The 23456-nt window shown below is 41.5% G+C and overlaps 3 protein-coding genes across 7 annotated transcripts in view; 1 reads left to right on the forward strand and 2 right to left on the reverse strand.

The window, feature by feature from the left end:
• Positions 1-459: 459 nt before the first annotated feature.
• Positions 460-2774, reverse strand: Idh3b (isocitrate dehydrogenase [NAD] subunit beta, mitochondrial). The gene is made up of 6 exons (XM_076895194.1): positions 2630-2774; positions 2058-2117; positions 1784-1993; positions 1306-1697; positions 1039-1228; positions 460-954 (listed from the first exon to the last, which is right to left on the reverse strand). The coding sequence occupies exons 1-6, from the start codon at positions 2669-2671 to the stop codon at positions 724-726; spliced, it is 1125 nt and encodes a 374-aa protein (XP_076751309.1). The 5' UTR covers positions 2672-2774; the 3' UTR covers positions 460-723.
• Positions 2775-3315: 541 nt separating this feature from the next.
• Lost (methenyltetrahydrofolate synthase domain-containing protein lost) lies at positions 3316-6651 on the forward strand. Its single transcript, XM_076895037.1, has 5 exons — positions 3316-3642; positions 3956-4341; positions 4436-4782; positions 4863-5097; positions 5165-6651. Exons 1-5 carry the CDS (start codon positions 3624-3626, stop codon positions 5549-5551), a joined length of 1374 nt encoding a protein of 457 aa, XP_076751152.1. The 5' UTR covers positions 3316-3623; the 3' UTR covers positions 5552-6651.
• Positions 6652-9055: 2404 nt separating this feature from the next.
• LOC143423399 (serine/threonine-protein kinase 32A) overlaps positions 9056-23456 on the reverse strand; it is a 49239-nt gene continuing 34838 nt past the window's right edge. For 2 of the 5 annotated variants that reach the window (XM_076894702.1, XM_076894701.1), the window contains exons 2-10: positions 20106-21301; positions 18902-18957; positions 17823-17991; positions 17391-17588; positions 11968-12057; positions 11187-11353; positions 10735-11015; positions 10172-10384; positions 9056-9508 (exon numbers count right to left, since the gene is read on the reverse strand). In XM_076894702.1, coding sequence (XP_076750817.1) covers positions 9343-9508; positions 10172-10384; positions 10735-11015; positions 11187-11353; positions 11968-12057; positions 17391-17588; positions 17823-17991; positions 18902-18957; positions 20106-20154 — 1389 coding nt within the window. In that variant the 5' untranslated portion in view covers positions 20155-21301 and the 3' untranslated portion in view covers positions 9056-9342. The remainder of the gene's footprint in view (positions 9509-10171; positions 10385-10734; positions 11016-11186; positions 11354-11967; positions 12058-17390; positions 17589-17822; positions 17992-18901; positions 18958-20105; positions 21302-23456) is intronic. The other 3 variants (XM_076894703.1, XM_076894704.1, XM_076894705.1) reach the window with 3 other exon arrangements.

A 23456-nucleotide genomic window follows, 5' to 3' on the forward strand; every position in this document is an offset into this window, starting at 1 on the left:
AAAGAGTGAGACAGATGTTACCGACTCTATTCTAGAACTCCTGGCGCCATCTCTGTGAAAAGTGCTCAAACTGGTCGCACATCGTTATCGACAGCGAAGTGAACTACCGACAGTAGTGGCGCCATCTCTGTGGAAAGTGCTGGACTAAGTGGGGAATTAGTTTCGGCAATCTCCACAGAGATGGCGCCACTACTGTCGGTAGTTCACTTCGCTGTCGATAACGATGTGCGATCAGTTTGAGCACTTTTCACAGAGATGGCGCCAGGGGTTAACGACAAGCAAAATGTCAGTACTCAATATGTTGAACATCTGCTGAGATCTGACGAGTGTTATTATGGTGCTACACCACGTGCCATCACAACCACCGACGAGTGCGGATGCAAATGACTATGGAAGTGATGTCACGAGGCGCATGTAACATCATAGTACTCTTACTGTAACAAAGTTGTGTTGTCGGAGCAGTTGATATCATCTTATTATGAACTCAGTTTCAGTTTATAAATATAATTGCTGACCTCTACTTATAATACATTTTTAATAAAATTCTGATATAACTTAAGATTGGTTAAAACGGTAAGTTCGATAAATTCCGGCCATGTAGGAGCCTAGTACACATAGTGATATTATATATTCCTGATAGTATGAAATGAGCATGGTACTTTGATTCTATGTATACTATGGTTCTATGTTACATAAATCTCAAAAGTTAACAGAGATCTAAAATTAACGGAGAGAGTGTATTACAGCAGTTGTAAATTCTGTTGTAGAACTCTGTCCACCTAGATCTTTTGTTAATACTTTTCCATCATTTAAAACACGATTTAATGCATCCTTTATCTGTTCAGCGTAACGTGTTAAATTCACATGACGCAAAAGTTTTACTGCACACAAAAGCATAGCAGTAGGATTTGCAACATTTTTGCCAACAGCTTCTGAATATGTATGTCTTGCACCCTGTATGATAAATGAACTTTAAAATTTTTTATCAATGGACATGAAATTTATATCATTATTGTACGGTATACTTATTGATCTTACTGGTTCAAAGACGACACACTCAGGGCTATAACTAGCACCTGCAACCACACCAGCACCACCAACCAAACCAGATGCAAGATTGTCTAAAATATTACCATATAAATTTGGTAATACCATTACATCAAACTGGTGGGGATTGGATACCATTTGCATTGTGCAATTATCCACGATCATTGTTTCAAATGTAATTCTGAAATTATATGAAAAATCAAATGAAGCATTAATATTATATGTTAATAATCTGTAAAATAATTGATATTTCATTACTTGGGATATAGTTTAGCAATTTCTTGGCATGATTTCAGGAAAAGACCATCACCAAGTTTCATGATATTGGCTTTGTGAACACAAGTGACCTTCTTACGATTATGCTTCACTGCATAATCAAATGCAAACTTTGCAATCCTTTGACTCTTGGTTGCAGTTACTATTTTTAAACATTCAACTACACCCTTCACAGATTCATGCTCCAATGCAGAATACTCCCCCTCTGTTTGTTCTCTGATAATGATACAATCCACATTCTTATGACGGCATTTAACACCGGGTAAAGACTTCACGTGAACAACATTTGAATATAAGTCTAGACTTTTACGTAATTTCATGTTTAATGTTTGAAGTTCTCCAGTGTGAGAATGATCTGGAGTTGCTAAAATACCCTACAAGATACGATTAATATTCAGATCTTAACATTTTTTGATATTATTATCTAATGTTTGAATATAAACACTAAATAGAACGATACCTTTAAACATACTTGATTCCTTGCAATACTATTAGAAACCTGCTCAAGAGGTGCGCTTAGAGTTGGATTCACTTCTGAGAGAAAGTAAGGTTCAAAATCAACCGGTACATTTGCAGCTTTGAAAACATTTTGAACAGAAACTACTAACTCTGGTCCTACACCATCTCCTGGTATCAGAGTACATTTTACCTTTCCTTCTTGTTCTACGGTCTAAAAGAAATAAACATATTTGTACATGGCAGTAGTCATATCTAAAGGACAGCTCAATATATACCGATTCCTGTAGACGTATTGCTCCTACATATAGAGATCTAACAGCTCCTTTTTGAGCAGTCTGTAAATAAAAATATAATCTCTGTAAGTAAAAATACAAGCTTTAAATTATAATTCTTATCAACAAAGTTAAATGAATACATGAAAAGCAAAAGATAAATGCATTTGGTAAAAGTAAAAGTTTACCTCTGTATATAACTAAGTTATAAATATTACGTTGAAGAGTTATATTTATAACGACAATATAGATGTGATTGTAATGATTGAATAACCGGATTATTGATGTCGTTCATTTAATTCATTTCGTTATTTGAATTTCGCAAATTTATATGTTTAAATATTTTGTACAGTATTGATTTAATTTTTGGAATTACATTTACCGTCAAATAAAAATGTTTTCACGCATCTTTCGGAGAAGTTACTTCGCATGCAACGTTCTTGCGACAGTCGTTGACAATTTTTGTTAATTAATCGAATAACTGAACAATATTCGATGATATTTTCATCTAGTTGTTATTTAAAAAGTTGCACTACGTTTATGAAAATTTCGTGCTTCAATTAAATGTCCATTACCTGAGAAAATACTTTGTAGATGTTTCTCGTGAGTAAAGCCATTTTCCACAATGGACTCTTAAGGTATCTATCTCACTCTTGTATTTGTACACCAGTGATGTATAAATTTTGGAAACAATCGAAGACGTTTCAAATTTAATTGTGCTGTTGAAACTATAAATTATTTTTAATTAGACTTACGAAAATATATAAATATAAGTTTGTTTAATTTAACTTTACAATAATAATGTTAATATCAGATTTTTATGAAAAATGGTATCCAAATAGGAAGATACGTACGGTCCTGCTGTTCATAATCGTTTCATTTCGCGGTATTTCCGAGTGGATTATATATATATATACGATATATAATATTGTTTAACTGCTGGAAAACCGAAAGAACAATACTGCACCAGTCACTTTAAATAATTTCACTAGTTTATTTCCATTCTATGCACGAATATAATTATTTTTTATATTTAATACATTTACTATTTGACTTTTTATCATTTTATCAAATTGACGAATTTATGAATTTACACATATTCCAAGTTTTTTGCACGTATTATATAAAATAACAGATAAATGTAAACTTTTTTTGTCCAAATTCGTATCGTCTAGTGTTTCGCGGCCGACATGTCTGTGCACGTACGTCAGTTGTCCGATTCTCCTGCAATCGGAAATGTCAAGTGAGATAACCTATTTCATTTTGTCATAAAATTATATAAGGGACCTTTTTTTGTCGAAATTTATACCGTGCTCGTACATTATTTGTGAATTTTATCAACGAGATTGAAATTTTGTAAATATAACAAAACGTTCTAGTGGTTTTCACTGTGACAAGTTTACCGACATGATTTTGCGTTGAAATAGAAACAAGGATAAAGGGAGCGGAGATATACAAATCGTATAATCTATTTTTATAAAAATAAAATTTTCATAAGACACTTCGTTGATTTATTATAATTTACCATCAACGTAATTCGCTGCAAGAGGTTAAATATATTTCACGAAAATGACTGAAGAACAATTGCGTGAGTAATATTTTGCAGTATCACGTATAAGCATTTGTTTACATGCGTATTTGCAATACGAAATATTTATTCGTAACAGAAAGTTTGATTTCAGTATATGTTCTTAATTCGTGTCAAACTTTTTGTAATTTATATATTCAATTTCATCTGTTTTACAAAAGCATTAAACGACTTTAAAAATAGTAGTGAGTAATGCGTTGATGAGTCATAAACATTAATATATTTCGCTGACTTCAATGTACGATAGCGTCAGTGTAAGAACAGGTAGTAACAAACTATGTATGCAGTTAAATAATATTGTTGCATTTTTCAGCGCAAGAGGTAACTAAGCATAGCTTCCGTCAAAAAGTATGGGATTACTTGATGAAGAATGAATTAGTTAACTTTCCTCTTACTGTATACGATCGCATACCAAATTTCAAAGGTGCTGCAGAGGCAGCGCAGCGTTTGATAGAGTTAGAAGAGTTTAAGCAATCGAGAGTTATAAAGATAAATCCAGACAAGCCGCAAGAACCTGTAAGATTCTTAGCACTAGAAGCTAATAAGGAAATATTAGTTCCAATACCCAGACTAAGATCTGGCCTGTTTCTTCATGTCACACCAGTTGCTGATGCTTCGAAAAGTGATCTGAGAATGTTATCAAAAATTTATGGGTTGATGGAAGTTGGTAAACCGCTTGGGGTGGATTCCAAAATAAAAGTACAGATATATTTTGTTAATTTGTTGTTTTAAAAGAAATGTATTGTTTAGATTTATATTTATTATTTCATATATTATCTTTGGTTGCTTTCAGATAGATCTTGTGGTGTTAGGATCTGTGTGCGTCAGTCGCGATGGATATAGACTTGGTAAAGGTAAAGGATTCGCAGATTTGGAATTTGCAATGATGATGAGAATGGGTGCAGTCAATCAGGATACTGTAGTTGTTACAACTGTACACGACTGTCAAGTGTTTGATTGTCTTCCACCTCAAATATTTAAAGAATACGATGTACCTGTTGACATAATTGTCACACCTACACAAACTATAGTAGTTAATCCAAAGTTAAAAAAACCTGGCGGTATTATATGGCACATGTTAAGCGAAAGAAGAATTAAATCAATGCCTGTATTGCACCAGTTAAAAGAAATGGAAGAGAAGTATGCATTGAAACATTATATATTAATTTATATTATACATTCGTGTATAAATATATATTAAAGTATTATACCTTTATCAGGGAGGGCAAAGTAATAACTTTGAAGGAAGAGGACTCGGATGCTGAAACACAAAAACCTTATAGAAATCGACCTAGTTATGTAAAGAATAAGAAACGTTTTAAGACAAGAAAAGATGCCTCCAACATTAATGACGAAGAAGGAGAAAAACGAATGAAGACACGGTTCCCCAAGAGGCGTACATTCAATAAAAGTAAATTAGAGGAGGACAATAATGTATTTTCTAATGAATTAGAGGTAAGAAATACTGAAAATCAGTATATTATTTATATATTGATTATATATCTTACATTCTGCACTTTAGGAGAAAATGGAAAGTAACGAGAAAATCACACAACAACGTCGTAAAAACTTGAGACCTAGGTCAAAATCTCAGGTTGAGTTTTCCTTAAAATTATCGAATATTTCGTCCAGCGCGAGGATACGCGATTTAAAGAACGCCTTACTAGAACGTGGTATCAAACCGAATGAAATCACATGGTTAGGGCATCGTGGTATCTGCTATCTTCATTTTAATAAGCTTCGAAAAAACAATAGCTCACCGGAGCAGCCGATACAGGTTGATTCAATAATGGCAAATTTGCACGAACTGCGTATTGGTGAATCTGCAGAAGGTACGAATGATTTTATAATAGTAGAACCCGCAAAACCAATATCTCGAATCGAAGTTACGGATGTGACTTCTGTTTAAAAAATACTCGAATACTTTTTGGGAGATATACAGTCGAAGAGTCGAAAGGAAAAACGATGAGAGTTCTTTCATTGGGAAGCTTCTTTTTCATTTCCTAGACAATAGTAAAGACTGGATCTTCATTGCTTTTTCTCCGATCATGTTTAAATATTTACAACAATATTTAAATAATTCTATAATTTCCATCAATATTTGATGGATATTTTTATAAACGATTTTGTTCCAGCGCCAATTGTTAATCTTAGTAAATCGATAGTTGTTTATAACTACAAATTATACAAAGCTTTATAGGTAATTTATGATGTTTTCGTATGTGCACAAGTACAGGATAATCGTGTGTGCTGTATTTAACGAGTTGAATATGCACAGCTATCAGTGGTTAAGCATTAATAACCACATATTTTTGATAGTCTATATAATAGTTTATACGAGGATTACCATTCGGATTAAATTCGAATAGCGTATATATTTATGCGGATAAAATATTTCTCGATAGGATTTGCATGCCTGTTTTACTTTGCTGGATATGTTCGTGATAATTATTAATAATTAACAATTCGAATAACATTTACTGTGATCATATAATAGGTATTTAACGTTAAGGATAATGAACTTAAATATCATTTCTTTCAAGGGATATTACGCAAAGATAAATGATCACGTAAGATGCATATCTAGTATTTGATAACGCTTATCTGACATTATAGACTGACGAGAATAGTTTAACTAATTCTTGGACAATATACGGGGCATACAAATTAATAGTTTCTTGTTTAAGTGTAGGATACTCTATTTTTCTGGAATGATATTTTGGCTGGAAGTATACGTATATAATTTTTATGTCGCACCTTGTAGGTGCGTTTAGTTAAAGATTAGATAACGATGGAAAGTACCTAACTATAATGTGTGTGGTAATCAAGAAATGGCAATACTTTTGTGATATTAACAAATATAGTTTAACGGTTCTTAGAACATAAACATAGATATTATTTTTATCAGCATTGTTGCTAATTTTTTTACATTTAGCGCTACTGTGAAAATCATTAGTAAGCGAACGTACAGAAGAAGAAACTCTGTATTATATTAAGAATCTGCTCGTCGAATTCCTTTGCACAGTTCATGTTATCAGATAATAATAAAAATTAAATTAATTTTTCTAATAATAATTTCTAATAATAAATACACACACACGCGCACATTTATTTCGTAGATGTTTCAAAAACGAATTCACAAATCTCCGATTAGCAGCGAATTACTTACCTGCTTTGCTAGATCCATTGACGTTCCTTCGTCAGTTTCTTTAAGAAGAGAAAATTTCCGTTTCCATAAATCGATTGATCTTCCTCCCCTTCTTGTTGCTAGTGTTTCTTTGCGCAAAATGGCCAATCGCGTGAACAATATTTTCACGATCATCGATCTTAACGACTATTTTATAAGAGTGAGACGAGGAGACCCTCGTTCCTCCGCAAGTGCGAAATCGCATTAGTCTTGATTAAGTTTCATGGGTGCGGGAAGCTTCTCCCGAAGGGAAATTAGAACGCTTTATAGACGTGGGAAACGAGTGGAAAAAAAGAGCAAATATTTATAGTCATTTCCTAGGATCGTTAATATTTGCGGATAAAAGCTTGTTTCGCGTTGCGAAGTGAAGTAATGGGCGCGGTTCGATAAGTATAATTACATCGTTCATCATGATTAGAGACGCGGCGAGAGAAAGAGGGAATCTCCAATGGTTCTCACCCGTTTAATGAAATATCGTTGGCACAAGTGTTTTAGAGGTACGCGACACCAATTATTAACATGCGCACCAAATGCCTAAACATGTTATTTTATAGTATTATTGCTTATATGTATAGGTATCAAAATAAATACTCGAAAGTCACTACACACCGTCGATAAAAGGCTTCTACTCTTGAATCGAATTTATCTCTGTCAATGTTTGCTCGACAATTTTCTTTCAATTTTCTCTGGGTAACACGTGCCTACTTTTACGTTTCTTATCGCTGTATTTTCCATAACATCGTATTGATTCAACGCTATTTTTCATTCTTCATACTCGCAATTTTTTTTGCTTCTCAACGTAAGTACTTTCTTATCGCTACTTTGTCAAGGCAAGCTTACCAAAGACCGTGCTTTCATCATTCGAACGTTGCAAATACAAGAAACCCCAAGTATATACAGTTCTCATTCGTCTAATTTATTATTCTAATTAAATTAAAAACTTGCCTCGGTCCTGTTCTTTTTATCCTTTCTGTTCTGTTTAGCGAAACGGCGCCACCGTTATCGATCATTCGGCACTCCTTTCTCCAGTCACGCTCGACTTCGATACCGAATCTCTGTTTGCAACCATTTCTAGTAAACATCAATTACCAAAAGCGTCGAGAATTTTGCAACAGTTTCTGAACGTTACCTTCTCTTTTGGTTGATCAGGTTCTCAACGGTTTCCGTTTTCTCGTCCTGAACGACAGTAAATGCAATTAATGGATCGACGGAAGAACAAAAGTGATCGCATTTGAAAAACAATAAGTGTTGTTTAATTGTATATCATTTTTATTTAATTATCGTTTAATTTTACGTTACAACTTATATTCTCTTTTTACAATTATTTATAAAATTACAGTGTTTGTGGTGTTCACTGGTTGATTATCAGAGATGCGATCGTTGATCTGTTTTTAATACGATTCGAGGTGCGCGGAATGGTGGCAGGGATGTGAATCGAGGGAACGTATCGCTAAAGCCGAGTACAAACCTCGAAACGTTTTCTTAGATGTTTTATTCGACAGACATGGAAGAACGTTTGAAAAAAATAAAAATTGCGCTGATGGCACTTGGTATTCGAGCAGGAATATCTTTTGAAGGAGCACTGAACTCTGTTTTCAACTAAAATATTTCCAGGTTTGTACTCTCTGGGCGCAATTAGCTAAAAAGATTCGCAAGATATCGATTTCCTATGATTCTACGATCCGACGATTTCAACCCCATTTAACGTTACAAAATTTCATCGGAACCGAGGCTACACGAGTTTCGTAACATTCTAAGAGGGAAGTTAAGCAGCACGTACCAACTTGAAGTGAACAGCGAGCCGTGCCGAGGGTTCTGTCGAGTATCCCCTGGACCACGTTGCTTTGTTCGATTGTTTCGCTTTCTGAAGGATGGTGATGAAGTCGGGGGGGATGAGGAGAGAGCCGTTGCTCTAATGTCTTCTTCCCTTCTTTCGGTAAACTTTCGTTTTGGTAAAATGCTCTTTGAAAGGCTCCACTTTGGTCGGTTGTTTCTTCTTCTGTTCTTTATAAAAATAAACGATACGCTTTTCCTTAGAAGAGAGAACGAGAAGCGGCGTGAGATCGATCAGCTGAGGTACGAGTTTTAATTCTTCGGGAAAGATTCGATAATTATTCGATAGAATTACAATTAAGAAAGCTAGATGAATCTCTCCGCGGTACTTTGCTATCATTCAATCGTACGTTTCAAGTAGGTATATATGTATATTAATATATCTATATCAACTCTATCAGAAAAAAAGATTTCAAAATTGAAGAAAGACACTCGGATCTCTCTTCGTCCATTTTACTTCTACCGAATTCACATTGGCTCGTACGAGCACTGGATCGAAGAAATCCATCGTTCGAAGGTCTGAATCGATTTACCATGGATCGGGAGGAAACTTTTTAAACGGTTCGAGAATCTACAAATCGGGGAATAAAGATTAAATTTCAGAAACGACCACTCGCCGAAATGTTCTCGGGAATGTACATCGTCATCTGTCTTCCGTGCAGAATTTCTTCAAGAGGAATTTACGATGTCGAAGGCTCAGGACTGGCGTCGATGTAGTCGATATCCGACGACGTCGCGGTGCTGGCGCGTCTCCCTTGCCTGGGGGATGCGTTTATACGCGTTTTCACGCTGGTCGTCGAAACGCTCAGACGATTTCCCGTTCGTTGCGCCGGCTGTTGCCTCGTTCTGTAATTATCCCATTTGATATCGATCTCTTAGAATTAATAATTTAGTATTTATGGGGAAGTGGAAATTCTTGTAATTCAAATAATTCAAAGGTATCACGTGAATGGTTCACGCTTTGCGAACAGGAGAGCTTGACTTTTGTTGCAATTGGCTACAGTCCAAAGGTATCGCGAAAAGCGAGACCGAAACTTCCAAAGAGCGTTTATAACTTTTTCGCAGCGTGGAATTTATAGCCGAGGCTGTTTCCCGATCAATGGTTTTTCTCTTGTCGCGATTTTGACGCGTATCGATCGTTCATTCGGTAACATGTGAAAGTTGAGCTCCGTCATTCGGTGTCTAATTTATAATGAAACTTACTTTATTCCTGGTCAGAATGAATAATTATTTATCTAATGCTTGAAAATTGAACATTGTCAGGTTCGTTATACGTTAGACTAGATATCTCGCACTAAATAAAAGGAGTCCCTCCAACAATTATTTCTCCCCCTGTGCTCTCGCGGGTCATCATCTACCGGCGCGGAATCCCCATTTACTCTTCTTATTAAATCCTCTCTCAGCTACTTTAAAATTACCTCTATCGTTCGCCTCTCTCGAAAAGTAAAAAAGAGCACGACAATTGCGACGTCGAAGCGGAGCGGTAATTAGTTCAGCGGTTTAACTCACTTCAGCCTCTCCTCGGCACCCTTCATGGCAGTGTTCAGATCCTCCTCCCACTGTTTCTCCTTCCTCTCCCTCTCCTGCCTCTCCATTTCGCGTTCACGATTGTACACACGGTATTCCGGGATGAACGCTAATCTCCTGAGGTCCACGCTCGGTCCAGCGCCTTCCACTGTCCCCAGCGCCGCCTCTTCCACGGGATGATCGACTTTCAGGGATCTGCGCGCATAACAGAAGAAACGAAGACCTTCGGTTCCTTGCAAAGTGAAAAATTCTCGACGCAATCATTGGAACGAACGAACGATAGACGGCAGAGTGTCGAGATCGAATGTAAATTAGAAGAATGGAAGAGAACTGGACGTGGAAGCAACTCGATGGCAAGAAAACACGAAGGATAAATTTAAAACGGATCCTTCGAATGAGAAGAATAGAATGGCGGGGCAAAGTAAAAAGGACTGCCTTTAATCAATATCCTTGGCGTCAATTTCCTTTGGGGAGTAACAGGGGACAGATCACAGGACGTCGGCTGGAATCGTGCAATTAATTTCACCACGCCGTAACCCGCTTACCTTTGCTTCGCGAGACGCTTCTTCTTCTTGTGCAACGGCTTCGTCTCGATGATCATCTCCTCCAGCTCGAACGTCGGATCGCAATTCAGGTGATCCTTCGGCGGCGTGAATGGCGGCTTGATCTGCTTGTTCAACACTTTGTCGAAGTCGAGCCCTCTCATCGCAGTCACTCGCTTCAGCTCCTCCAACGTGGATACCCGCGCCCCAGGCGTTACGGTTAGTAATCTGTCCAACAGCTCGCATATCAACGAACTCCAGCCGGTGGGCGTCGGCCTTTCCTTCTAAATGACAATGTTTCTTTCATTCGGGCATCGCCGAGTCGGAACGTCGTACGGAAATGGTATCACGTGGCATTCAACCGTGGACCGTGAGGGAAATACGACTCGACAGTGGTGCAAGGATCGACGAAGAAGGGAAAGGAACGTATAAAACCTCCTCGTCGACAATTTTACCTGTAAGATCTGCAAAGCCTCTCTATGAGACGTAGTGGAGCAGAGTGGATAAGGGCGTTCTCCGGCAAGGGTTTCCCAAGCAAGAACTCCCAGGCTCCACCAGTCGACGGCGAAGCCGTAGCCAAGGACACCGTATTCCTCGCAGGAGCACATGTAAATTTCCGGAGCTGCATTCGAATAACATTGAGAAAAGTACTGCTCGATACGATACATATGTAGAGATATTAAGGGAACGGGATGATTTATTCGTTCCTTTTCATGCATCTGAAAGTAAGCGTATATACGTGTGTCTCTCTATCTAGACAGTTTTACTATATATGTCACGTTTCCTGACACACGGTCACTATCTTAATATGATTACAACACGGTTGTACACACCCGTGTCGCTGTATCCACTTCAGTAGATTATACCGCAATGCACAGACTAGGCTAGTACCTAATCTTAATCTACTGCACTGGATATAATGGCGAGCGTATCGATGCTTGTTCGAATAAGATAGCGGCCACGTCAAAATCGTGACACATTGCAGACTATTTACCAACGCGAATAATGAGGTAAATACGATACAATAACGAGGAAACGAGGAAGATAACATTTCAATTCAGTCATCCTTAATCAGAGATCAAAGGAGTCTCTCTCATCGAGTATTGCTTAATTGTATCAGAAACCGCTTTCTTCCTGTTAGCCAATGAGCTTGAAACGAATTGCTTAGGCATCATCGACTGTTTCAAGCTTGATTAATCAAACCGACGCAACGTCTATCCTATAATTAATTCGTACCTATGTATGGTTTCGTTCCTGACATCGACGTGGCTAGTTCCCCATTTTCCAGCACCGTTGCGATGTTGAAATCCGTCACGTGCGCGTGCCCTAAACAGAACGGAATCCTCGTCGCGTAAGCTGTTATTCGGAATCGAACAAGGAATCTTCGCCTTTCAAATATCCCCTTGCTATGCCGGGAACAACGACACCGATTCGATTAGTCGCCAGCTGGCGATCGTTAGCTACCGATCACCGTCTGCTACGAACATTACGAACGGTGCGTCGTATGCGTGGCTTCGATTTACTCGGAGACGATCCAATATCCTGTTACCCGACGTCGATCAGCTATTCTACGAACACCTTTCGTCTGGAGAAATATGAGGTTTCCGGAGTGAACGAGTGGAAAGTATCGATCAACGTGCGCACACAGGGCGAACATTAATCTTTTTTGAAATGTTTCACTCGAACCCCGCATCGTTATACGCCAGTTTATCTTCATTTCTTATCGACATTACGATTTCTAAGCCAGAACGAGGACGTATCGTACGTTTAATGGCGAAAACGACTTTGACTCTATCGTATGTCGGTTAATTAATATCGAAGTTAAATGAGCGATAAGAACCGTCGCGAAAACAACGGAGGTAAATTTCGCGGTACGTCGAGCAGACAAAATGGAGGTCTCCCGATGGAATTAACGCCGGGCCGTGCCTTCCTCTTGGTAATTTTTACGGAATTTTTAAAAGCACGGCTCGCTGACGCGTTCATCGACCGGTGAAAGGGTTAAAAGGCAACGTCGCAAGTCGCACGTAAAGGAGCGACACTCGGCCCTGGTAATTTTAAATGATGCAGAAGCAATTTCGAGGCTCGAGCAGCTGTCGGCTAAATGTGGTAGGAAATTGGGGTTGCCCTTCTTCCGTGCCGCGTAGGCAAGCCCTTTTGAAGGTGATGCTATCGAGTGCCTTACTGTTCTTAGTCCGTTTTCGAACGACAAACACTTTTTTTCGCGTTCGGATGTGCTAATGAAAGTATCGTGGAAGAAAATAATTTTCGACATCAGGACTTTCCAGCGTTGATATCGACGCGAGTACCTCGACACGGGGCGTCACTTCGCTGCGACGCTTCTTTAATGTCAAGCAAATTTCGAAGCGTTCAGAGATTATGCGTTTAGTTTACGGGTAATTTGGTTTACGAGGAGAGTTCGTTGGTTCGCGAAGTGAAATTCGCCGCGAGGTGCGGGATTACTCGACGACTTATGAAGTAAGCTAAAGGAGCTTGCGTGTTTTCGATCTCGCGAAACTAATTTGAACCGCCGCGGGCGACATAATTCAAATCCGTCGACGAAATTGTGAAATTCCAGGCCCCTCCGTGGTACGCTTTGAATTCCGCGCGACGAGTACATCGAGCGGGAAACGGGGACTTAATAAGAACCCTACAGGTCGAAATAAAAAGGTAGTCCATATTTCTGATCGCTGACAAATCGTACAAAGCGAGCTTCATCTCTCGATCCCGTCTACCGTGATCACGGGCACTTTCGGTCGGACGGTCGTTTAGAAATTGAAGAAAAATTGGTACCCAGAAAAGTGTTTGAAAGCCAGCCGAGAAATCCTCTCCCGAGGTGACGTAATGGGCATGGAAATCTCTCGTAACGGAACTTTTTATTCAACTCCGTTTCGAGCCTCGCCTCTTTTCGTTCTTTTATTGCGAACGTTTTTGTAATGGATCGAGGACGAGGGCTCTTTGAGACGGCGCGGTCGTGTCAAAGGGTGGAAGGTAAAGCTTCCAAGGCACGAGGCCTCGGGTCGAATCGGAAGCGTAAAATTATTTATAGGCTGACTCAGTCCGTACCTCCGCGTACGCTCTAAAGAGAAGGAAAAGAGAGACAGAGGGAGAGGAAAATGACCGGATCTGTGGCCTGCTGCTACGTCACCGGAATATAATGCGGTCCTCTATTACAGCCGTTCTTTGCCCTTTGATGAACAATCAGAAGCGGTTCTCCGTCGCCGTGTCTTTATCGATCATTCTTTTCCGGGATAAACCTCGATCGTAAAAGGTGTGCTGGTTGGAGTTTGATTGGATCAGGCGGGACGAATAGCCAGTCACTTGGTCGTTCACTTTCGTCGTGAGGCAGGTGATCGATAGTGCGTGGCATCGATGAATGAATTAGATCCGATAGAAAGGATCCTTTGCTCCGTTAAATGTTAATTTCTTTATCGTAACTCATGTCTTATTTGCCATGTAGGAATTGAATATCTGAATATCTCAATGCGCGCACGGGATCTCTCTCCAGATTTTATTACGATCTTTCAACACTCCCCTTCTTTCTCGAACTACTTTCAAACTTTAATACTCAAGTTCCGTCTATTCGATTAAACTCCCTACCTAGGGTCTTCTCTTTTTTTTATCGCAGTTCAACAATAATACCAATTCTCGTGACGGATCACGTATTCGCGTCCAATCTGGAAACTTTGCCCGGCAGTTTACCTTGGAACTTGGAAACTGCGCGGTTTTCGTCGATGCGAACTAATAGGAACCTAATAAATATAGTTTTCAACTTCGTGGCAAGGTTCTACCGTGTGTTTGTTATTAATATTAATATCGACAACTTAAAACTTGTAATTGCAAATAGTCGATTGTTTGCCCCATTGTTTCGCTAATAATTTATCCCGGATACTCGTTCGCATAATTGCTAAACTCTTTCCGCTTGGCTGCACCCTCTCCGTTATAGGGAAATTTAATCGGTTTTATTAATTAAAGCTCGAATTACCAACAATGAATTAGCTGCTTCGCTGTTCGATTACCGTGTAGCGTCGTGTAGATAAAAATTATCGATTTCCAGGCCACGTGTCTCTGGCACTTCAGCTGATGACGAAATATCAACTGCAGGGTGAATTGTCCGGTGTTTCGTACAGCGCGAAGCATTGCGGACTTCTATTTTCATTAAGATCACCCCAGGAAATAGACGACATTCGTTGGAACGGAGCAACTGTTTCAGTCGGGCTTACCACCTCATTTCAAGACTTATTGGAACCGTTTCCGATAGAAAATCCTGCGATCTGACGCTTCTTTTTAATCCTCGTCGAAGTAAATGCCAAATGTTCTACGGTTCCGTTCGAACAGTCTCCTTTAACCGGTCCACTTGCTCGATATTGTATTCTTTAATCCATTCGCTAGCAAAAGATCGACATTGGAAGATTCGAAAGACAATCTTCGTTCCGATCTTCGATCGAACAGCTTCACCGATAACGAGGAAGCAATTCTGACGTTCACGAGCGCACGTTAATTAAGACCGTGTGTCGCTCGATTGCCGCGTTTGTCTACGTGAACGTGGAAATCAAATGCGTTAAAGGTATGCAGTAAACGGGTCGGTTGATACGCAAACGAACCAAGTGCAAGTTTGCCGGCAGTCCTGCCACCATTTGCAGGACTCCAAATATCGTTCGACGGTGTGTAAGTACACGGTCGAACGCATTGAACGAGGGCGCGCTCACGCTAAAGGTTGATAATTGAAGAGGCACCGAGGCCTCTTTTCAGACGCGCGAATCCTTTCAGTTTGGACCGACGTTCCCTTTCACGTTCGACTCTCCCATCCACGAGCCGATTTATATCGAGAGTGCAGCTTCGTTTCACGTATTTCCGGCGATGATCACCGTGTATCTTCCGCGTCGCTTTCCGCTACGCTCTCCACCCCCCGTTTATCCCGCTTCCGCCCGTAAGAAACGCAACGTGCGATTTATTACAGGGGAAGGCTGTGCCCCAAGGTGAATTTGCGAAACATATTTCAACTCCGGCTATTCCTCTTAAAGCACATCGCTTTGGTGGAGGGAACCGCGCGTTGAATTATACATCGGACTTAGTTCGAGGGTGTCTTCAACAGAAATTTCCATACCCTCCTCGTCCGCTCGTCTTTATTCGGAATCGCTGGACGGAAGGGAGTTTCGAGGACTGAACTTGCTGTGTATTTTAGTAATATTCCTATCGAACGTACGTAATTAACGGCGCTAACTGGAAAACGCAATAAAACAAGAAAGAGAAGAAGGACTGAACTAACAAGGATCTCGTTCGACTTCGTTTGCTGATTAAATCAGCCTGCGTTTAAAGAAACGCGCGCGACGAAGGTGGTGCGAGGTCAGCGAACGTTAGCGTTTTGATTTTCGTTCGCAAACCCTGTGACGGCGAGTGAATTAAATAAACGTAATTGCAAATAGGACAGCGGAATTAATTATTCGGAGCGTAAATTTCTGTTCGCGGCATTCTGTCGCGGCGAGTTTCTCTTCGAAGATGGTCTCCTTTGATAATGCGACACTCTCTGCAGAACACGTTAAAGGTATGCAGTAAGGATATTAGATACCACGACGAACGATAAAGTCGCTCGAGTAGGCGATCATCTAATTATTTCGAGCGGCAAATTGGATTGTCCGACAGACCATTTTCCACTACGGTAGCATGTAAACTTCCTCGTCGCCAGTGTTCTTCCACTGTTGTGTTTCAAGTTTCCCACCATGTGATCATCAACGCGCTCTGTTTCGTATTGTCTCCAATTTCTTTCTGAATTTTTTTGTCAGAGTCTTGCAAAATGTATACTGTGCGTTTATAAATTTTCCCAAGGAGGAAACAACGGGCGAGGGAACACGTTAAACGAACGAAACGAGGAGATATGTATAAATCCATCGTAATATTTCTTATCACCAAACATTTCCAGGTTGCATTGTTGCATCAAAGACTTGTTCGTGTTCGTTTCATAGCGGGATGGAAGATGAGGAAATAATAAATAAATCCAGTTGGTACCAAGTTCGTTAGTACTACAGCATCGCGTATTTTGCGCTTCATCGTAATTCCTTGGCGGATAATGGGGCACAGAATCCAGGAATTACACCGATGAAGAGCCCGTTCTCCTCGGTTTACGTAGGGATCCGAGAGTTTGTAGCGAGTGTAATGTATTTATAGTTCGTAGAAGTGGAACGAGTGTAACGTAAATTCGTGTTATCTCTGGAACGTGCCTCGGTCTGATCGCAGCCATAGACGTTGTTTTTAACAATAACCACCCGGCACCGGCCGATAATATGATAGAATATGATATATTATGATGAAGTTTCAGAGCGATTCAACTGACGTTGAATTTCATTATTAATTTGGTCAGTGAAAAAAGTCGGGGAGGAGCAGTAAAGTTTAAAAAACGATATTTCCTCGCGAGCTCCGCGAATAAAAGAGGGATCAAAGTGCTTGCTCGACAGGTTTTCCCTCTCAAGGATCGTTATGGGACGCTCGTAAATCGGTTAGATTCCCGGTGTTCTCCATTTTTACCATTTACCGTCGCGCTAAGCTGGAAGAACTCCTCGGCAAAGGAGATTTCGTAGCGAGGCCCTGAATTATTCCACGCATAAAGGAAAGAAGACGAAGTTGACGGTAAATTTTTAATACGCGAAGCAAGGCTCGGCACGTACCTTCCTCGTCCAACAGGATGTTGTCAGGCTTTATGTCACGGTGAACGATTTTGTGACACCGTAAATAATCGAGGGCCAGCGCGATCTCCGCGACGAATAGCACCACGCTCTCCTCGGTGAACACGACCTCTTGCTGGATGTGGTACCTCAGGTCCCCGCCGAGCAGCAAGTCGGAGACCATGAAAAGGTCTTCCTCGTCTGGAACGAGACGACGCACGGATTTAATTTTCGTTGCGTTCGTTCGATGGACTCGACGAGTTGGGATAATTAAAGGTCTAAACGGCGGAAACGAACGAAGAAAGATCGTCGATCGAGTTAGTTCGCGTAATGCTTTTAGCCACCGTCCGGCATGGAAAATCGATTACGAAGGGGGATGCGAAACGATGGTAATCTCGTCCGACGAGATTCGAAGAGCGGGGACGATCGGTTTACCTTGGAAGCTGAACCACAAGTTCACCAAACAGGGATGTTCCAGCTGCGAGAGGATCTCCACTTCTCGCGCGACGTTCTTCAACGCCCCTTTCACCGCGCACTCACCCTTGTGGACGTACTTCATCGCGTACATGTTCCCGGAACGGTCCCTCTTCTGTACTATGCACACCTATTAAGAAATAATTAATGGCTCGTTACCGGATCAGCGGTGAATCGCTTTGGCTCGACGCTGGCCTGATTATTATTGCTCGACAATAAACGAGGCTCGTGGACGTTTGCGACAGGGAAAAATGACGCGCGACCACGGAATAACGGAGGATGGTAAGAGTCTTGGAATATCGAGAACGGGGTCGCTGATGAATTACGATGGAATCTTTTTTCCCCCTCCGTTCTTCTTTCTTGCTTCTGTCGAAGGGAGGTTAAATGTTAACGAGCAAGAAAGGTAATACGACGTGGATATTTTTCGAGGCGAAGTTTAGCCATCGATTCGGTATGAATTATGGAAATGGGTCTAGTCTGCAATGGTAATTAGCCGTGGCACGCGAAATAACGTTGGAGAGTGGCTATCGATGAGCGAGTGGCGAATTATGTCACGAAGAAAGGTTTACGAGCACCTACACAGCAACTGGGCTGGAAAATGATAGTTCGTATTTCCATCCGATGGATAATAGGTTTCAGCTGGACCTGATAATGTAACCTACTGTTTCGGAGGTCAGATTTAATTAAAATTTGCATTTCGCAAACGAAACAAAATTGCAGCCGCGTATGATGAAACTGGCCGGGTGTGTTCGTATTTTTGCGCGATAATTACTTAATTTTTTATCGAAATATTTCAATTTAGACGTACGAATTTTATACAATAGCACGAATCAGATTACACGCTTTCAATTAATAGTAGTTCGATAACCAATCCAGGTATTACCGCGGCCCAATTATTGAAGAAAATGGTACCAGGATTACGAGTAGTATATAATTCGAAGGACTCGTTATTTCAAAGGAAAAGCATCGGGAAAAAACAGAAGGAACGAGCAACGTTTCAATGATTTTAATTAAAAAAGTGGAAAAAGTTTATCTCGTACCTTTCCAAAGCTTCCCTTCCCGATGGCGCGCAGGATTTGAAAGTGATCGAAGTTCACTGAAACGAGAGAAACAACGGCTTAGAGTTAATAAAAATGGCTCGATGTTTAAAAGAAACAAGCCCACGTCTGTTGAAATTGTACGCTTCGCCGAAACAGAACCAACGAACGAACGTTCACGAAAGATCAATTATACGAGAACTGGCGCTCACGAGGCGGACCGGAACTCGCGGCGGTTACGCGAACATACCGAAGAATCGCGACAGGAAGTTTAATCGCTGTGGTTGTTCTCCTAAAATTGTAATATCCTGTCGTCTGTCGCGCTCCGTTTAGATCGATGATCATGGCGGATTTCGGTGAACACCCAAGATCCTGCGAACGGTTACGCATTTCGATCACGAACACCTGACGCAACGGACGCAATTAGCTTGTGGCTTATGACTTGCTTGACTTTCCCGGTCTACTAACTAGGCTATACAGAGAGAATTCTATGGGTCTACGGAGACATCTTTGAAAATTAGTTCTGCGTTGCATCTAAAGTGAACTTGATACAATATCACAGAAACGAAGTAACTGTGTCTTAATGCAGCCCCGCATTAAATCCGTGAGTTCAGCTTGTCGTTTCAAAGTTGATCAAACAAAGCAAGGACAATGTGTATCTTTCTCCTGGGAATTTATTTGTCTTCAGACTGGCTCTTTCGCGTTCCATGTTTGTGAAACCATCGTCTGGCCTCTGCTCGTTCTAACAAAATATCACGGACACCGTGTAAGGATTATTATGAGTAGTAAACTAGGGGAAGCAGAGTGTTCCGACAATCCTAGATACCTAACTGCTTCTAACGCATAGTAAACTAGTTCCTGCCAAAGTTAATAATTCAATCGATCCAATGGTTATTTGCCCCTCTTTGATCCCTATCGGTGAACTTTACGAAACGTTGCTACAGATCGTACAGACAGAAATTAGTCAATGAATCGTTTTGATAAGCTAGCTAGAAAGAAATTTAAATCACGAGCAATCTACTGAATTCAAAATGTCGTACACGCGTATAAGCGCGTTCGCCATGTCAGAGTTCGTTCAATTTGCACCACGTGGCTGTAACATGCTTGCAGAAGGACGATCGAGGAGCAATCTCTTACTCATCCCACCTCTCGCCACCCTTCACCTTGGAGCTAACAATAAACGCACAGTTGGCAGAAACGAACTCACCTTCTTCCCCAGGAGTCGGCTCGTTCCGTGTCGACTGGTTGGCGCCCATTTTTGCCCCTCAATGGATCTCGATACGTGACGCGAGTGCCGGCGGTCGGTGTAACGTGTAGCCAAGTACTTTGATCGGGGCAAGGAGAGACATCCACTTGGAATTCTCATGCTTCCACTCGCTCATAGCTCGGTTATTCATTCGATCGAGTATCCTATTTTTCCTCTTCTTTTTTGCACCGCGTTGACTCCGCGTCCTTGTGTCCGGTTCTCCACCCTCCAACGTCGTCGTCCCGTTCCTTCGGCCACTTAATCTTGTTTCTTTCTCTTCGTACTGTCTCGATCCTCGTGTCAGGTTGTTATTAGATCTCTGCAAGAAGGTCGTTCATTTCCCGTAAAGATCCATCCATTGCTCTTAAACGTCACCCCCGTTTCTTCCACTCGAACCTCCCGCGTCCACCCTCTCGCCACCGCGAGGATTGTTTGCGTTTCTCCACCGCTGTTGCGTTTCCCTCTGTACACGAGCGTCGTCTCTATATTTGCCTTCCACTCTTCAGCTCGGTTTTTCTTTGATTTCGACCAGGGGAGATGCGTCGTCGTTGAAGCGTGTCACTGCGCCAGGTTCGAATTCCCTTCGTCTCTTTGGCCGTCGCGATTCACGCGTCGCGCTACCTTTTATCCAATTTCACCGAGCTCGGCCACCTCGGGAAACTTCTCTTCCCAACGTGGTCCTCGCAATCTCGAGAATCGGCTTCCGTCAATTTTGCACTCTTCCGCTTCGTGCGCTTTCATCCCCCTCCCGCCACTACCCTTCGCGTTCTTCTCCGTCTGTGTTCGTTGTAATATATCTCGAGCACCTTTGTTCGAAACTTTCCCGACCTCGCAGACTCTCGCAAACCCTCGTGAAAATTTCGCACTTGCTCACCGGCAGTCTCGTAAAAGTCCGCGGAGGCACCGACGCGATCGTTCTTCGCGGTCGTCGCGTTAATTACCGTCAGGCTGATTCGTCCGATGATTAATGCCGTCTGCGAGCTGATTCGCGGGACGTCGATGCTCAGGAGTGTTGCTAAGAGCCAGCAGAGATTCACCGATTGGAAAGATTCCGTGGCTGATCGGGCAGGTGATCGTCAATCTACGGATTTCACGGAGTGGAAATCGTGATTTCATTGGCTCTTGCGCGGCAGATGTGGGCGGTTCCGATGAGACCACTGGAAAATGGTAATTATGCGAATTACGTCCCCTGACATCTCTTTAAACGGTTTCAAGTGTAACTCTTGGTCAGGGATGAAGCATACGTTTTCAGCAACAAGGATGGAATATCGTGAGACAATTAATGGGTACTTGAGAATGTGGATTGCGGGATGAAAATTTTCTCCGATAATTACGAGGTAAACAATCGAACTATCGTTTAACGGGTTATTTTCACGATTGAACGGTTAAAAAAATCGTGTAATATTGGAGAATGTTTCGCGAACAATAACAGAATTTGCGGTCTTCCCGACTGCGCGGATAGAATTCATTGTTCTGGAAACAATCTCATTAATTAGCGTCAATTTTCTCGCGATATTATGACCGAACGCAACGTATTTCAAGAGCCCTTATTCTACTTATGTAAACCTCTGATGAAACGAGAACGTTCCGGCGGTTATCGTTGGTCGCATTCAAGAAAGAAGCTCCGAGAGTTTTTCAGAATTCCTTGGCAAATAGAGGAAGCATCGTTAAACATGATTATCCGATTCAACCGCAAGGAAAGGAACGAAAGGCTTTCTCGAACGTAAGCTGAATGAACGTAATTTGCATACTCTCTTGCATACGCTTAATTTTCCTTTGCTCGCGAGTACCACTCTTCCTTTGTCTCGTTTCAAACGATGCCAGACAACATACGAATTAACCATTCGCGTCCTTTATTCAAAGGGAACTTTGAAAGGTGTACCACGAAAGTCATACCCCTCTGGCGGTCTTTCAATATCCTTCGCTCGGCTTCGTTCCGGCGATAGTGCTCGATATTCGAGGCGTGTCCCGGTTCGTTTTCAACTTGGGCACGCGTGATGGACGTTAATTCCCCCACGAACTTCAAGTAGTTGGAAACAAAACTTTCCTCTCTCATTAATCCAGCAAAAGAATCGTAAAACCGATACCCCGGCCATAATTACGCCCTCGCGATTCTTCCTATACCGGAGAACGGTACAGGTATTCCTACTTCGGTTGATTGAAATTTTCGGTAATTGACCAATTTCGCGGCAACCGACTTCCCTCGTTTATTTTCTTTCGTAATTTCCACTTCGCCCTATACATCTACTCCAGAATCCAATTATCCCGGCGATTTTAATGGAATCAATGGCGTCGCTAAAAATACGAGGGTATAAAAATTTCGTCCGTCGCGTAGCCACGCGTTTCGAGCAACTCCTTCGTTGGGGTAGGGAATCGATGCTACCACCGCACAAACTAGAGACTCGCGGTTACCTCGTTACGATACACGCCTAATCGATGCAGTTGCCTTCGCTCATCTATTTCAAAACGATGTTTGCTCGCGTCTCCCTTGGGTCCGTTTTTATTCCTCCGGAAGACAAGGATTTACCAACCGTTGTACCTTGCGTGCGAGCCTCCTCTATTCGCACGTAACGCGCGTTATTCCGCTCCTCTCCACGTTCCCTTTAGCGAGCTGTGCTCCATAAAGAACGCAATAAAGCGGCAATTGACGGAGCAAAATACAAGCCGCTGCGATATGATTTCTTGTCGCGAACATCCTCCTCGATGTACGTATCACGCGTCGTGTGTCGCGTGAACCTCGTCGACGTTCAGCGCTATTAACAGGGCTGTTTCATTTTGTAAGCGCAATAAATTGACAAAAGGGGGAACGATTGCGTAAAGTGGATGAGACGGGAATCGTGGAGAAGGTTTCGTGGAATGGAACAACATCTCTGTTAAAGTTATTTAGGGAGGAAGATAAATCGGGGATTGTTGTCGGACGAGGATAATGCAACGATCCATTCGGGTTCGCCCGAGGTAAAAATATTCAAGCGACATCCTTCTCTGGGAGCGCATCGCGCGCTCTTCTCGATGTTCAATCCGTCGAAATCTGTATTTACTCCGAAAACACGCGACCTGCGATCGATCACTCTGTTTTATTCCTGACGCTAGATTATAAAGAATACGACGAAACTGGTCTGGTACCCGTGTGGTTCGATAATTTCCAAGACGGCGGAACGTAAGTGGCAGCTGTCAGCTCACGACCGTCCCGGTTCTACACTTCGTGGCGCCAACTGAGAAGGAAATTTCGAGGGGAGTTCACCCGTCGATGTAGCATTATAAGTCGAGAGCGAGAACGCGTGTCGCGGCATGGACACCGTTTCATTATTTAAT

Source organism: Xylocopa sonorina, chromosome 5, assembly GCF_050948175.1.
Source record: "Xylocopa sonorina isolate GNS202 chromosome 5, iyXylSono1_principal, whole genome shotgun sequence".
Lineage (NCBI taxonomy): Eukaryota > Metazoa > Arthropoda > Insecta > Hymenoptera > Apidae > Xylocopa > Xylocopa sonorina.